The following is a 14,035-nucleotide window of genomic DNA, read 5'->3' as shown; positions in this document are numbered from 1 at the left end:
ATTACCGTGTCTTGGCTGGAGGAAGCTCTGTTTGATGGAGGGAAAACACAGCACTCCCAGACTGAAGGAGTTTGATAATGTCATATATTTAGTCTAGATGTGAAATGTCTCTCTTCAAGAACATGAGGTTGTGGATTCCCAGAAGCTGGAAAACAGACCTAAAATATTTGGTTGTGAGGAAAACCAAACACATTTTTTCTCAATGAAGTTTCCCCCGTGGGAGAAGCTGGAGAGGGGGGGGGAAAGAAAGAAAGAAAAGACTAATCTTGCTTGCTTTTAAAGCGGCTTTGGTTCTATCTTTCTACTATTAAAGCCTTCCAGACTACATCATCCTCTTCAGAAGTGGGAGCTGCTGATAATCGTGGGTATTGGGGGCTGTTCTGACGATGCTGCCGCGTAGGGATTTTTTGATTTGGTCGTTCTTGTCACCCCCTCCCCTTTTTTTTTCCCAACAAGGAAAACCAGCTGCCGCTTGGGATGGGATGGTGTGTGTCTAAGGAAGTGCGGCTTTTGTTTGCCTTTGTTTTGTTTTCCAGTTCACAATCATTTCTCGCAATTCCACTCATCCCGTGCATGGGGGTGGGGGCCCGGGAGGGAATCGGAAGGCGTTGGCATGAATTCATGGATGCATATCTAACAACCAGGAAGATGTCTCCTGGTTGACATCAGCCTGACTGCAGGCTCGGACCCCGGGAGAGGGGTTTGGCCGAATGCGCGTTCCACCGCAGCCACAGAAGAGTGGGGGAGGCGTGGAGGGAATCGGGTCCTTTGTTTCAGTGTCACGGAGTTGCCACCAGAGTCAGTGGGTGCCCGGTGAGGTCCCCAGCCCCTCCCGCCCCCAGCTCCTTAGTAGCAATCAGTAGCGGAATGTCGGGGGGGTCCCAGCAGTGCTGGCTGGACACCTCAGCAGGGTACTTCGGCCGGAGGGAGGGAGACAGGCGGGGGGAGGGGCGCAGGAGGTGGGGGCGGGCCTCCTGTCGGAGCTCCGCCCCGTCTTAGGCTAGCCTTTAAAAACGCAGCAGCCGGCTCGGCCCGCTAGCTCCGCTGCTTGGCTTTGCTGTTGCCCTTGGGAGTGTTGCTGGATCCTGCTCCGGTCCAACAGGCTGTGAACCCGGCTCCCGCTTGCGCCTGGAGTAAGTGGTCCCCCAGGAGTGTCTGGGAGGCGCCGCAGCCTCTTCGGGCTTGGAGGAAGAAGGGGAGGGGAGGGAAGATGCGGGGTTGGGGGGAGGCGCAGACTTCTGGCCTCCCTCCCTCGGGCGCGGGGGGGTGGAGAGGCAGGGGCTCTACTCGAGACCCTCAGACTCTCTGGCTGCCCCTTCCCGCTCGGGTCGTGCCATCCTGGATCGAAGTGTTTGGGTCCTCTTGCCCCCTCCCATTTAGAGCTTAGGCTCCCCTCTTCCCCGCCTTCCATTTCAAATCTCCCCCTCCCCCCCCCACCTGCCTGTAGCATCTAGCGCTCCCAGCAGAGCCACAATTGCCCGCTGGATAAGTTGCTCCGGTTAGGAAGGAACCCTTCGTTTTGTCTTATGTGCAAGGGAGGACCGGAGGAGTGCATGTGTACGGGGTAGGGTGGTGGGGCGGGGTGGGGAAGGACTGGAGCATCGCATTGCTAATCCTGGCTGGGCGAATTTAGGAAAATCCCCTGGGCTTTCCCCTCCCCCCCTTTCCATTTTCGGCGCCAGATTCCCAGTTTCGCCTGGTGTCTCCGCCCCCGCCCCCCCAAGAGACCCGGTAGATGCTGAGTCTTTTCTGGGACGATGGTGGCCATGGATGGGGCCTGGCTCGGTGAAATGGGACCCTTTTCTCTTCCAGGCTCAGATGCTGCGCTGTGAATGCGGGCGGGTGGGGGGCGGGGGAGGGGAGAACTGTGCTGCAACTATTTAATTAGGCCGTTGTGGAATTTTTTAGATGCCTTGGGGTCGTGGTAACAACCCTGAATTGCCAGCTGTGTATGGTTGGGTGAGTTTTCTAACACAGGTACTTCGAATGAGGGCTATTGGATCCTGAGCTTCTGACAGCTCAGAAAGTAACTGTGATAAAATAAAAAGAAGTGGCTTTTTCCTTACGTAATCTTACTGGGACGTGGGACTGCCATTATAATTCGAAGACTTATTTGTTGAATGAATGAATTTTCTTCCTTCTTCACAATGTGGCCAGAGCATTGGATTTGGCCTCCAAAAACCGTGGCCCTACAGCTCATTAGCTGGGTGACCTTGGGCTTCCAATTTTAGTTTACCTCAACGAGCCTCAGTTTTCTCATCTGTAAAATGAGAATGATAATAGTATTACCTATGAGCCTCACACGATTGCAGTGATGATGTTTCTAATGTACTTTGTAAGCAATCTAGGGTTCTGGGAATGAAAGTTATTCCATTCCCCCACCTGTCTATGACTTAGTAAATAAATCATAGGAAAATTGTCTGAGACCCAGTGGGGTTGAGTGACTTGGTCTAGGACCTCACAGCTAAGCAGTATCAGGCACTAGATTTGAACCCAAGTTTTTTCCTGTTTCTGACTAGCTCTCTTATCCACTCAGCCAGGCTGCCTTCAATATTATTTTTAACCTATTTTATTTGGAGCCTATCAATGGAAAACATTTTGATTTTTTCAGAGTGATAAGCATTAAATGTTGAAAACCAGACTCTGTGTGTGTGTGTGTGTGTGTGTGTGTGTGTGTGTGTGTGTGTGTAAGAGACAGAGAGAATATTACAAAGGGGAAAGAGAATGGTTAGTGTCTGAAACAGTTTTAAAAATCTGACTCATTCAGAGCTAAGAACTTTGATAAGACCTCAGCATAGCTGAGTTCTAAATGTCCTTAGAGTCATTTGGTGAGAGGGTTTTCTTAAACTAACTCACAGAATTGCAGACCAAGGTACAACCTCTAAGGAAAAAGCATGAGTTCACTCCAGGAGGTTGTCCATTTGGGATTATGGGTTTGAATTTTACTTCATTTGACTTGGGTAATGAGTGCTTATTAACTGACCGACCTTATGTTGCTATTTTTATACACTTGATTACTTAACCTTCCAAAACAAGCTATTTTCACCAGCAGATAGAGTAAACTTCTTGTTTGATTCCTTAAGAAGGGAATGTTAACTGGAGTTAGGTCCTAACGAAAACTCAAAAACAAATTGATTTCTAGGAGAGGGCACGGCATCCTACCACAACAAAGATAGGTACTTTCCAACAGGAAGCCAGATAGTGATTTGAATTGTACTTCCCTCAAACACCATCCTACCCAACCCAATCCAACAGGTTTGGCTCTCTGCCAGACTTGGCTTGTGAAAGGAGACCGAGGGCTTCTGTGGGCCTCCATCAGCCCCAAGGAAAATCTGTTTAGTATCACCTGGATCGAATTCCCAATGACATTAAGTCATTTCCCTGACTGCTCTCTTCGGTGGATTCCTGGGATGTTTGGGAGGGCTGGGACTGAGAAACTATCCCAGGACCTCCCTTAGAGCATGCCTACACTTCCTGGGAAACCTCTAGGGATAAACTAGACCATCTTCGGACAGTGTCCTGTGTAAACCCGAATCTGGTATGTCTGAAACACAGCATCACTTGTAGTAGATAGAATTCTGGACTTAGAGTAAGGAAGATAGAGTCTTGCCTCTGATCCTTACTAGCCATGGGAGCCTGGGCAAGTTACTTACCATCTCTGGGCCTCAGTATCCTTACCTGGAAGGTTTTAAGCTTGCCGGGTCTTCTAGTCCAACCTCCTCATGTCACCATTGAGGAAACAGGCCAGGAGATATTAAGTGAGTTGTCCAAGGTCACACAGAAAGCAAGAGCCAGAGCTAGCAGTGAAGCCCAGGGGCTATTTCCAAATGCAGCATTATTTCCACAGAACCAGGGCTTGATCTTGGGTTTATCCTAACAGCAAAAGCAATGAACAAATTAGTCATTTTCACAAGCATTTTCTGGGTACCAAGTGGCTACTTTGGAACTGAATGGTGTATTGTGGGCACTATGGTTTTGGAAGAGGGGAAAAAAGAATCAGTATTAAAGGAGAAACAAACACATCACAGGGTCCTTATAGAGGTCTAGAAGGGCCCCTTAATAGTCATCTAGTCCAATCCCCTATTTTTATATATGAGAAAACTGGCCTTAGAGATGTTAAGTGGCCTCAAGTCTCAGCTAAAATTCCATCTTCTGAAAGAAACCTTTCCTGGTCTGACTCCTTGGGGCTCCATTTTGGGGATTGCTTGGCAAAGATATTGGAGTGGTTTGCCATTTCCTTCTCCAGCTCATTTTATAGATGAGAAAACTGAGGCAAACAGGGTTAGGTGATTTGTCCGGGGTCACACAGCCAGTAAGTGTCTGAGAGGTCTGATTTGAACTCAGGTAGTCTTGACTCCAGGCCCAGCACTCTATCTACTAGTATGAGTACTACTACTACTACTACTACTACTACTACTACTACTACTACTACTACTACTGCCTAGCTGCCCTCTTAATATTAGCCCTTTCCCTCTAAGATATCACCAATTTATCCTTGTATATATTTTGTTTCTAAATAGTTGTTTGCATGTTGTCTCCCACTTTAGAATGTAAGCTCCTTGAGGTCAAGGAGTAGTTTTCTCTTTCTTTGCATCCCCAGGCTCTTGGTACAGTGCCTGGCACATAGTAGGCACTTGATAAATACTACTTGACTTAACTCCAGATCACAGAAATACAAAGTTAAAAGAACAGGATTTGAATCTGGACCCTCAGATTCCAAATCCAGCCCATTTTCCACCAAACCATGCTATGAATTGAGGCAAATGAAACAATATGTACAAAACACTTAGCGGAAAGAACCCTCTGTGCCACTGGATTTAGGCAGCTAGTACCCAGTTTGTAATTAGGTTTTAGAGTTTGGTTTGACCCAAAGTATATAGCCACGTCACCTAATGAACTGTGATCTGACAATGTTTGGCTGTGCCGTAAATTGCAGTGCAGAGGAAGGCTGGAAAGACTGGAAGGAGGGAGGAAAGAAGAAAGGATGGATTGGAGGGGGAAAAGGGAAGGAAGAAAGGGAGGGAAGGTGGTTTGTTAAGTATCTACTTTGTGCCACATACTGTTCAAAATGCAGATGACAACAACCCTGGGAAGTACTTGGTATTATTATTATCCCAATTTTATGTTGAGGAAACTGAAGCAGGCTTAGGTGGGAGAGGTTAACGGACTTTCCCAGGATCATATAGCTAGTAACTAACTGTCCATGACTGAATTTGAACTCGGGTCTTCCTGCCTATATGAGGAGACATTGGAATAGGTTGGGGTTAATCCTAGGAAAAGGTGAGCTCTCTTTTGGAGGGATGTTAGGCTTGGATTAGCAGAGAGAAGGAAGGTATTTCTCCACTTGAAGAGTGTTTTAGGCAGTACAGTTTTGGGCTTTCTGTATACTGTGCTAGTATACAGTGGGAAGCAGAGGTGAAACAAGGCAAATTCCCTGTTGGGCTAGGGGGACAGGACAGGACATTGCAAGTAATATAAGTAAAATGTAAACTCTTTGAGGGCAGGGAGTATTTGGGGGGGGGTTGTTTTGTTTTTTTGTCTCCCATAAGCACATTTCTTTGTACACGGAATAATTTTTGGTTTAAAATAATTAGAATACAGGTTGCAATGTAAGTACTCAAAGACAAGTCCAAACAGAGTGATATGAGCATTCAAAAAAAGATCCATTATGGAGGTTGGAGTTCTAAGGGGCATAATTGGAGGGGCAGGGATGAGATGGGACAACCCAGACGATAGGCTGGTTTTGCTGGAATATAGAGTATGAGAAGGGCACAGATATGTGTATGATAGAGCTGAAAAGGTAGGTTGGAACCTATCATCTTGGAGAATTAGCCAGACTTAGATATGGCAGGGTGAAGGTTTGGGGGACTGAGCATGGGGCTGCCATCAACTGAAATGCGGAGGTTTGGAGAAACAGCAGTTTTTAGGAGAAGATGATCACTGCCTTTGTGACTGTGTTGAGTCTGAGGTGATGACTACTGAGAAGCCAGGCAATCACTTAGAAATGTCTCACTTAGAGCCCTGGGGAGAGGTTAGGTTTGGAGATTTGGACGTTGTCTGCCGAGGGGTGATAATTGAAGCCATGAGAGAGAATGAGGTCATCAAGTGAGGGAGTCTAGAGAAAGAGGAGACAACTGATGGTGTTCTATTCTAACGCTTCGGTTTTTTCCTGAAAAAGCCCAGATCGGGCAGAGGAACCTGGCCGGGGTAAGTAGAGTTCACCTGTTCCTACCCTAGTGCAAAAGTTTGGAGGCACCTGAAACTAAGAATTAGCCTAGAGGTGTTTAGGGGGTGGGGAGGGGGTTGGAAGAATGCAAGAAGGGCTGACCTGCACACAGAGGAGTGAGGAAGGTAGATGAAGAACCTTGCTAAGCCTGAAAATCTAGTTCTGGTCCCAACTTTCAAATTAAATAATTTTCTTTTTTTTTCCCTTCCCCATAATGATACCTAGAAGATGGAAGTTTGAGCAGGTAGTGGGGAAGAGGAGTCTTCCTTGGGTATTTGTAGAAGGAGTTTAACTTAAAATTTTGCTTTATTTTTCAATTAGCAAGCCTTTTCTCCCTCCAGCCCCCCTCCCTCAACTTGAAATAAAAACAAAACCTTTGGAAGAAATATGCATCACTAAGCAGAAAAAATTCCCACATTGGACCTATCCAAAAATGTATATTTTATTCCGGAACTTGAATCTAGCACCTCTGTCCAGAAGTGGGTACCCTAGAACAAGCTTGATTTCAAAGTTACTTTAAAATGATACCTTGAGGTCTAGATTGGTGGTCACCCTAACGATTTTATTCTCCAACTAATCCTTGTCTAGCTTTAAGACGCAACTCTAGGGGAACAACCTAGCAGAGGCTTTCTCCCCTTCTCCAGTTGTTAGACCCCTCTCTCCCAAAGCCTGAAATTACTTGGTGTTTATTTTGCGTACATTATTGCCTTCTATGTATACCTGTTGTTTTCCGCTCCAGTAGGACAAACCTTCCTGAGAGCAAGAATTATTTTGCTTTTTTTTTCTAACACAGCACAGAGTAGGTAGTTAGATGCTTATTTGGTGAATAAATGGAACTCTTTTGAAAGAAGGGGTCCAAATAGATACTGTTATGAAAAGGAAGAGAAGGGGACAAGCATTCGTTAAGTTCCTGTTATATGCCAGGCACTGTGCAAATATCCCTTCATTTGGTATTCACAACACTGTGAAGTAGGTACTATTATTATCACCCCCATTTTGCAGTTGAGAAAACAAGACTGACAGAGGATAAGTGACTTGCCCAGGGTCACACAACTAGTAAGTATCTGACGCTGGATTTTGAATTCAGGTCTTCCTGACTCCAGGCCTATTTCCCTTATACACTCTGTCATAGCTGCCTCCAGTATCAATGAATGTTGGTTTTATTTGCAAAAGGGATTTTTTTCCTTTTTTTTAAAATCAGTATTATAAGAAATTATTTCCTCATTAGGGGTGGGAAATCAAGATTGAAAAACAAGAGAAAAACAATTTTTTCATTAAAAAATGAAGAAGTCTAAGATAAGGAGCCACCTTATATTGAAGAGTTCATCCTGTCAAGGTTACAAGAAAATACTAAATTTAGTCTTAATCTCCTATTGAGAAAAAAAGGAAAGCTTCCAGAAACATTTGGTGTTTAGTCTGTAAGCTTGATCCTCTCCAGAAAATACTTTATCATCACCCCAGTGTTTTATGTTTTGGAGTGGCAAATGTACTGTTGAACTTAGTAGATTTGGGTCCCTCAGATTTTAAATCATGTCAGTGACATTAGCCTAACTATATATATGATAGGTGGTGATTTTGTGCTTTGCAGCTGAGTTTTGTAGTGAGAGGATGATATAACATTTTGGTAACTTCGCCGTTAGGAAAGTCGTATTCAGGCTTTATAATTCATAAAAAATTTCTCCACCCCCCACAAGTCTTTGGGTCTTTCTTCCCTTGAATTCTGGGTGGATTCTTAAGCAAACCCATACTGGATAAAATACACATGGGTGTTCGGAAATAAATTAAGCCTTTTGAAATTTGATGACTTCTCGTGGTGACAGATTCCCCCAACTAAATTGGCAGTTTTAGATATTGAAAACAAAAGGCCAGGCACAGAAAGTGGAAATATTCTTGTACTTGGGCTACTTTCTAAGATGCATATAAAGTGAGTTTTTATTTCTTTCCTTCCTTGCCATTCTGTAAATTAATGCACAAGGATTTGAGAAAGGAATGTGTACCCGATTTGTTGAGTGAGAATCCATTTTTGCCATGATTGATGTCAGCTGTGGTGGAGTAGCAAGGCCAAACACTTGTATGAAAAATGGAATCTTGACTTTTGCACTGTGGAGCAAGGCCAGGAATGCCAGAGAGCTGGTAGATGGGTGTACTGACTGTTACCGAGTCCAAAGGGTCCAGAGTACTGAACTTTACCTTGTTTGATTGACTTTGACTCCTGAAGATAGAGTCCCTGCCATACATGGAAAAAAGGTCGCACTTTTTTCATGTGGGTTAAAATAAAATTCTATTAAAGTTCATTTGAATTTGAGACTGGCCAACTAGGCCTCTTTTTTTTTTTTACTGCCTTTATCCACTTTGCTTGGAGGCACTGTGGGATGTCCTCAGAAGGCCTGAGTTCTACTTATTAGCTTTGTGGTCTTAGCTAAATAACCTGACAAGGGAGGCAGCAAGATACATTGGAAAAAATGCTGAATTTGCAGTCAGAGGATCTGCTTGAGTTAAAATCCTTTTTCTGTCATATATTACCACATATGACCTTGAGCAAATCACGCACTGGTCTGGACTTTGGTTTTCACAACCCTAAAATGAAGAGACTGGACTACATCAGTGGTTCCCAAACTTTTTGACTTCAAGACCTCTTTACACTCAAATGCATTATTAAGGACACCCCCAAAGAGCTTTTGTTTATATGGGTTTTTTTGTGTTATAAATTAAAACACCTTATTATTATGGGAGCAACTAGGTGGTACAGTGGATAGAGCACTGGTCCTTGAGTCAGGAGAACCTAAGTTCAAATTTGGCTTTAGGCGCTTACTCGCTGTGTGATCTTGCACAACTCACTTAACCCTGTTTACCTCCTTTACAACCTTTACAACTTTAAAAGTTTACAACCTTTGCAGTTGTTTACATGTCTCCCCTTAGAATGTAAGTTTCTTACAAGCAGGGACCGTTTTTTACCTTTCTTTGTATCCCCAGGTCTTAGCACAGTGCCTGATGCATAGTAAGAGCCTAATCAATGCTTGTTGAGTGACTGACTAGTGGAAAAAAATATTGGATTTGGATTCAAAGCCTGTGGGTTTGAATCCTAGCTTAGCTCTGTGGTGACCAGCCAAGGGGGAGATATATGGGACAGTGGAAAGAGCAATGACTCTGTTATCATACCTGAACGTCATCTGAAAAATGGGGAATTTAGACTAGATGGCGTCTGAGGTCCCTTCAGACTCTAGGGCTGCGATCATGAATAATTTCGTTTTCTGGGAATAAAATGCCTCTAGGAGATGAACTAAATGATCCCCTGAGATATTCTTTCTACCTCTAAACTCAATGATCAAACAAATCCCAAGCTGTGCTTTTTATGCAATGGCTAATCTGATCAGGTCTCACTCTCTGAAAGTCTGACTACTTACTTGATGTATATTTTAGAAGCGGGATATTCCTAAGAGAAATTGTATTTTAAAAAAAAATTCAGATCATTTTTCTGTATGATAATGATAATGATTTTTTTTAAAGCCAGCATGTAAGGTTTGAAAACCCTTTATAATTATTATTTTATGCTCACAGCAACTCTGGGAAGGGTAGGTGATATTATCCTCACTTATAGATGAGGAAACCCAGGCAAATAGAAATGACTTGCCCAAGGTCACAAATCTGGTAAGTGTCAGAGGTCAGATTTAAATTCCAGGTCAGCACTCTATCCATTGTACTCCAGGGCACCTTTGGCATTCTTTCAAGGCTCTCTGCTGAGAGATGTCTGGGTAAGCAGATAAAACTTTGGAAGCCACTCTTAATTGTTGGGATTTTCCATCCATTTCTAAGTGTGCCTTTTCTGCAAGTCTTTTGGATGTATATACCTACTCACCTGAAGGTCTGCCTACTGAATGAACTTCAGGAATTCTAGCAATTGTTGGCAGAGCTCAGTCAGCCAAAGGGTGTTCAAGGGTAGGGGTGACCTTGAAGCCTTCAGGACTGAACACCTGATTACAATCATGGATTATGCACCTAACTAAATAGCTGTAGCGTTCCCGGTGCAGGCTGAAAAGCCCAAGCATTCTTTGTATCTTGCCATTTACAATCAGGATCGAGTTTCATTCCAAGTTTCAACAATAGAGCACCTGTCTTACGGGAAAAGTAAAAGTGATTAATAGTACCGAAAGAATAAATAAAACTTTCAGATTGAACTTCATGTCAATGTTAACTTCATGTTTTTAGATATTGGCATATTGTCACTTGTGTAACAGGGGAATGGTAGCTGTTTCTGAATCCTGAAAATCAGCTATTTGGTCCTGCTTCTATATTAAAATTACTCATGGATAAGTATGAAAAATGCCAACCTAGGAATGAACACCATTGGCAAATATCAAATCTAACTGGATTGTTTAAGCAGGAAGGGAATGTTGTAATTTGAATTCAACTTCCTGGACTAATTTGATGATCCTTTCCCAGGAGAAGCCTGACCTTAAAGCTAATGCGTACCATTATGTGTCGTGAGAATGGCTATAGATCATGTTGAGTTCATCTTAACCAGTCAGAATAGTGGGACTGAAGTTCACTGACTGTATTATCTGGGATAGAAGACTCTTCTTTCATTTCTGTTAGTAGCACTGACATCTGATGTAGTCCCACCTAGCGAAAGAGCTGTTAAGAAACCTCTTTAAAGCTGGGGGTCTGTGAACTTTATGCATATATGTCTAAGGGTACACATACACACATACACACAATTATATTTCAGTATAATTGGTTTCCTTTGTAAAGGGTTTCCTCTGTAACCTTACATTTTTATTTTATGGATTTAAAAGGATTATTCTCAGAAAGGGGTCCATAACCTTCACCAGAATGCCAAAGGGGGACATAACAGATGAGAAGGTTAAGAAGTCCAGGATTTATGGGCTCTTTTTCTGTAGGGATGAAGCAGCCTTTTAAATTGGTGACATAATAAATAGGTCTCTGTAGGCACCTGCCAGTCAGGCAATCAATCAGCAGAAAACAATCACTCATTTATTAAGCACTTAATATATTCCAGGCACTGAGGATATGAAGAAAGGCCAGAGCAAGTTCCCTGCCCTCAAGGAGCTCATATTTTAATAGGGCAGGCAACATGCAAATGACCCCGTGGGTACAGGATATACCTTGTAAATGGGAGGTAATCTCAGAGGGAAGCAGCTATTGGTGTGATGATGGTTGGGAGAGGAAGAGACGAAGAAGGGCCTCTTGAAGACGGTGGGATCTGAGCTGAGTATTGAAGTAATGCCAAAAGCAAATATGTCAAACAGATAGTTAAACAATCAAACAAACAAGAAACAGACTGGCTTCTCTTTTGACTGTACTGGAGCTGATTTTTAAGGGAAGAATTGGCTTTTCATTTTGTTTTCAAAAACAGATTGTTGTGTTTATAAGCAAGCACGACTTACTATATTATCTAAGATGTACGAGTCTGTATGTTTGGATTCTGATTGTTAAGAAATAGGCCCTTTTCATTCTGCCTGAGTAAGACATGTGGGAAGGGAGGATCATGAATGTTGGTTCATGCAAAGGTAGCTGAGGATCTGGGCTTCCAGCCTCCTAGTGACTTCAGGCTTTTGTTCAAGAACCATCCTGACCTGCTCCCAAAATGGTTTATGATGCTGTGAAGTGAATTCTGGACTCTGTGCACTCACACTGACAGGCCTTAGGAAAGGGACAAAGCCCTACTGTTGGCACCACCGGGGAAAAATACCCCAGATTAGTGAAGCATAAAAACTTAAATTATCTCCATCTGGATGGGTGTTTATTGTAGTTACAGTAAAACCTTTGCACATGCAAATGGACTAGTCACAGCTATAACCCTTGATGGTACAATTACCTTAAATCTTGAGCTAACAAATAGAAAGCAGGCTTTTGAAGGACAGTGTGATAGTCTCTGCTTACCCTATGAAGTGTATAGCATAGAGTTTTCCCGCTAAATGGTATGAATTTGGCTCTGTCACAAGTAATTAAACCTAACCCAAAACTCTTTCCCCCAACAAGCCCACTGATTCTCAAGTTTTAGCTTGAGGGCTGGATGGCCTCTACTCCAACCCCCCCCCACCTTCCTTGGCCAGGAATGAATTCCTGGGGAGCAGTTGGAGTTTTGTGCCTGGAGGCCTGGACTGTTCCACCAAACAAAATCCTTTGTCGTGGAGAAAGTCTTGTATAACAAACCAAAATCCTCTGAAATGACCCGGCAGCCTTGGATGAGAAAAGATGAGGTTATTTTGAAGGGTGGTAAGACTTTCTAAACAAAGTTAAATCTCTAGTTACCGTCTATTATTTGAGGTTACTGTTACATTTCTGCATTTTGGTTAATACTGACTGCCAAGATCTTCCAGAGATGTTCTTTTTTTTTTTTCCTCTGCAGTCAAAATGCCTAACTGGGGAGGTGGCAACAAATGTGGGGCTTGTGCAAGGACTGTGTACCACGCTGAAGAGGTGCAGTGTGACGGAAGAAGCTTCCACAGATGCTGCTTTCTGTGCAGTAAGTGACCTTTCCCTGTTGTAGCCTTATCTGTTAGGGGTCTGGCGCTATAGTGAGTTAGAGTGTGAAGGCTTTGAATTCAGTTCTTCCTGACTTTGAATCCCACCCCAGCTCAGATCCTATCTTCTTCAGGAGGCCTTTCCCATCCTGCCTTCCCTCTGAAATGGCCCTTCCATTTATTTGTGTTGTCTGCATTTTCTACATCTACATGTCTGTCTCTGTCTGTCTGTCTGTCTGTCTGTCTGTCTGTCTGTCTGTCTGTCTGTCTCTCTCTCTCTCTCTCTCTCTCTCTCTCTCTCTCTCTCTCTCTCTCTGTCTCTCTCTCTCTCTCTCTCCCTCTCCCCCTCCCTCTCCCCCCCTCTATCTCTCTCTCTCTGTCTCACACACACGCACACACACAGAGTTTTTTGACTGCTGTCTCCCCTGCTAGAATGGAAGCTTCTTGAGGGCAAGAACAGTATTTTTGTCTTTCTTTGTATCCCAGCACTTAGCCCTATGCCTAGCATATAATAAAGCTCTTTAAATAACACTGTTGACTGACTTACTGACCGATTGTGTTGCTGGAGGGAGCTTCCTCAACTGGTAATAAAATCTCAACTTCCTTAACTTACAATGAAATCACAGATCCTTTTCCTTTCCCCTCTTGTTCAGCTTACTTCAATGAATACCTGAACGGGGTATGATTTCCTGGCTTTCAGAGCTCTCGCCCTTCAGGTTACAGACATTCTCCTGAGATCATAGACCTAGACTTTGAGCCAGAAATGACCTATGAAGTCAACTAGTTCAACTGCCTTATTTAGTAAACAAGGAAGGGTAGAGGTAGGGCTAAAGACCTGCCCAGGACACCCCCACCCAGGATCACATAGGTAGTAAAAGTAGAGCCAAGTTTTGAACCTTTGTTCTTAAACCTCAAATCCAATGTTCTTCCTGCTGGACAGAGCGGAAGGAGTGGTAGGTGTCTCCTATCCAGCTTAATCTCCTGCTTTACAGGAGAGGTAGCTGAAGTCCAGAGGGGGTAAAGCAAACTTACCCAAGGTTGCATGGGTAGGAGCCTACATTTCAAGCTGAAAGAGACTATAAAGACCATTTAGTTCTCCCTCAAAATTAAGCAACCTGCTCATGGCCACCCTAGTATTGACAGTCAGCATTTGAACCCAGATCCTCTGACTCAATCTGGTGACTCTTTCTACTCCATCAAACTATGTAATATTTTTAACAATTCTTTTTCCCCCTCTTTGTTTGAGCCCTATAACAACTCTGAGAGGTAGGTGCTATTATGATACCCATTTTAGAGATGAGGAAGCTGAGGCAGACAAAGTTAA

At 43.6% G+C, this 14,035-nt stretch overlaps 1 protein-coding gene across 1 annotated transcript in view; it reads left to right on the top strand.

Annotated features, from left to right (window-relative positions):
- The first annotated feature begins 1,024 nt into the window (after positions 1 to 1,024).
- Positions 1,025 to 14,035, top strand: part of CSRP2 (cysteine and glycine rich protein 2) — a 28,434-nt gene continuing 15,423 nt past the window's right edge. The window contains exons 1-2 of the mRNA XM_020993471.1: positions 1,025 to 1,133; positions 12,597 to 12,713. Coding sequence (XP_020849130.1) covers positions 12,602 to 12,713 — 112 coding nt within the window. The 5' untranslated portion in view covers positions 1,025 to 1,133; positions 12,597 to 12,601. The remainder of the gene's footprint in view (positions 1,134 to 12,596; positions 12,714 to 14,035) is intronic.

The sequence above is a fragment of the Phascolarctos cinereus genome, unplaced genomic scaffold (genome assembly GCF_003287225.1).
Source record: "Phascolarctos cinereus isolate Bilbo 61053 unplaced genomic scaffold, phaCin_HiC Scaffold_1;HRSCAF=81, whole genome shotgun sequence".
Lineage (NCBI taxonomy): Eukaryota > Metazoa > Chordata > Mammalia > Diprotodontia > Phascolarctidae > Phascolarctos > Phascolarctos cinereus.
This window is presented reverse-complemented; position numbering and strand designations above follow the sequence as displayed.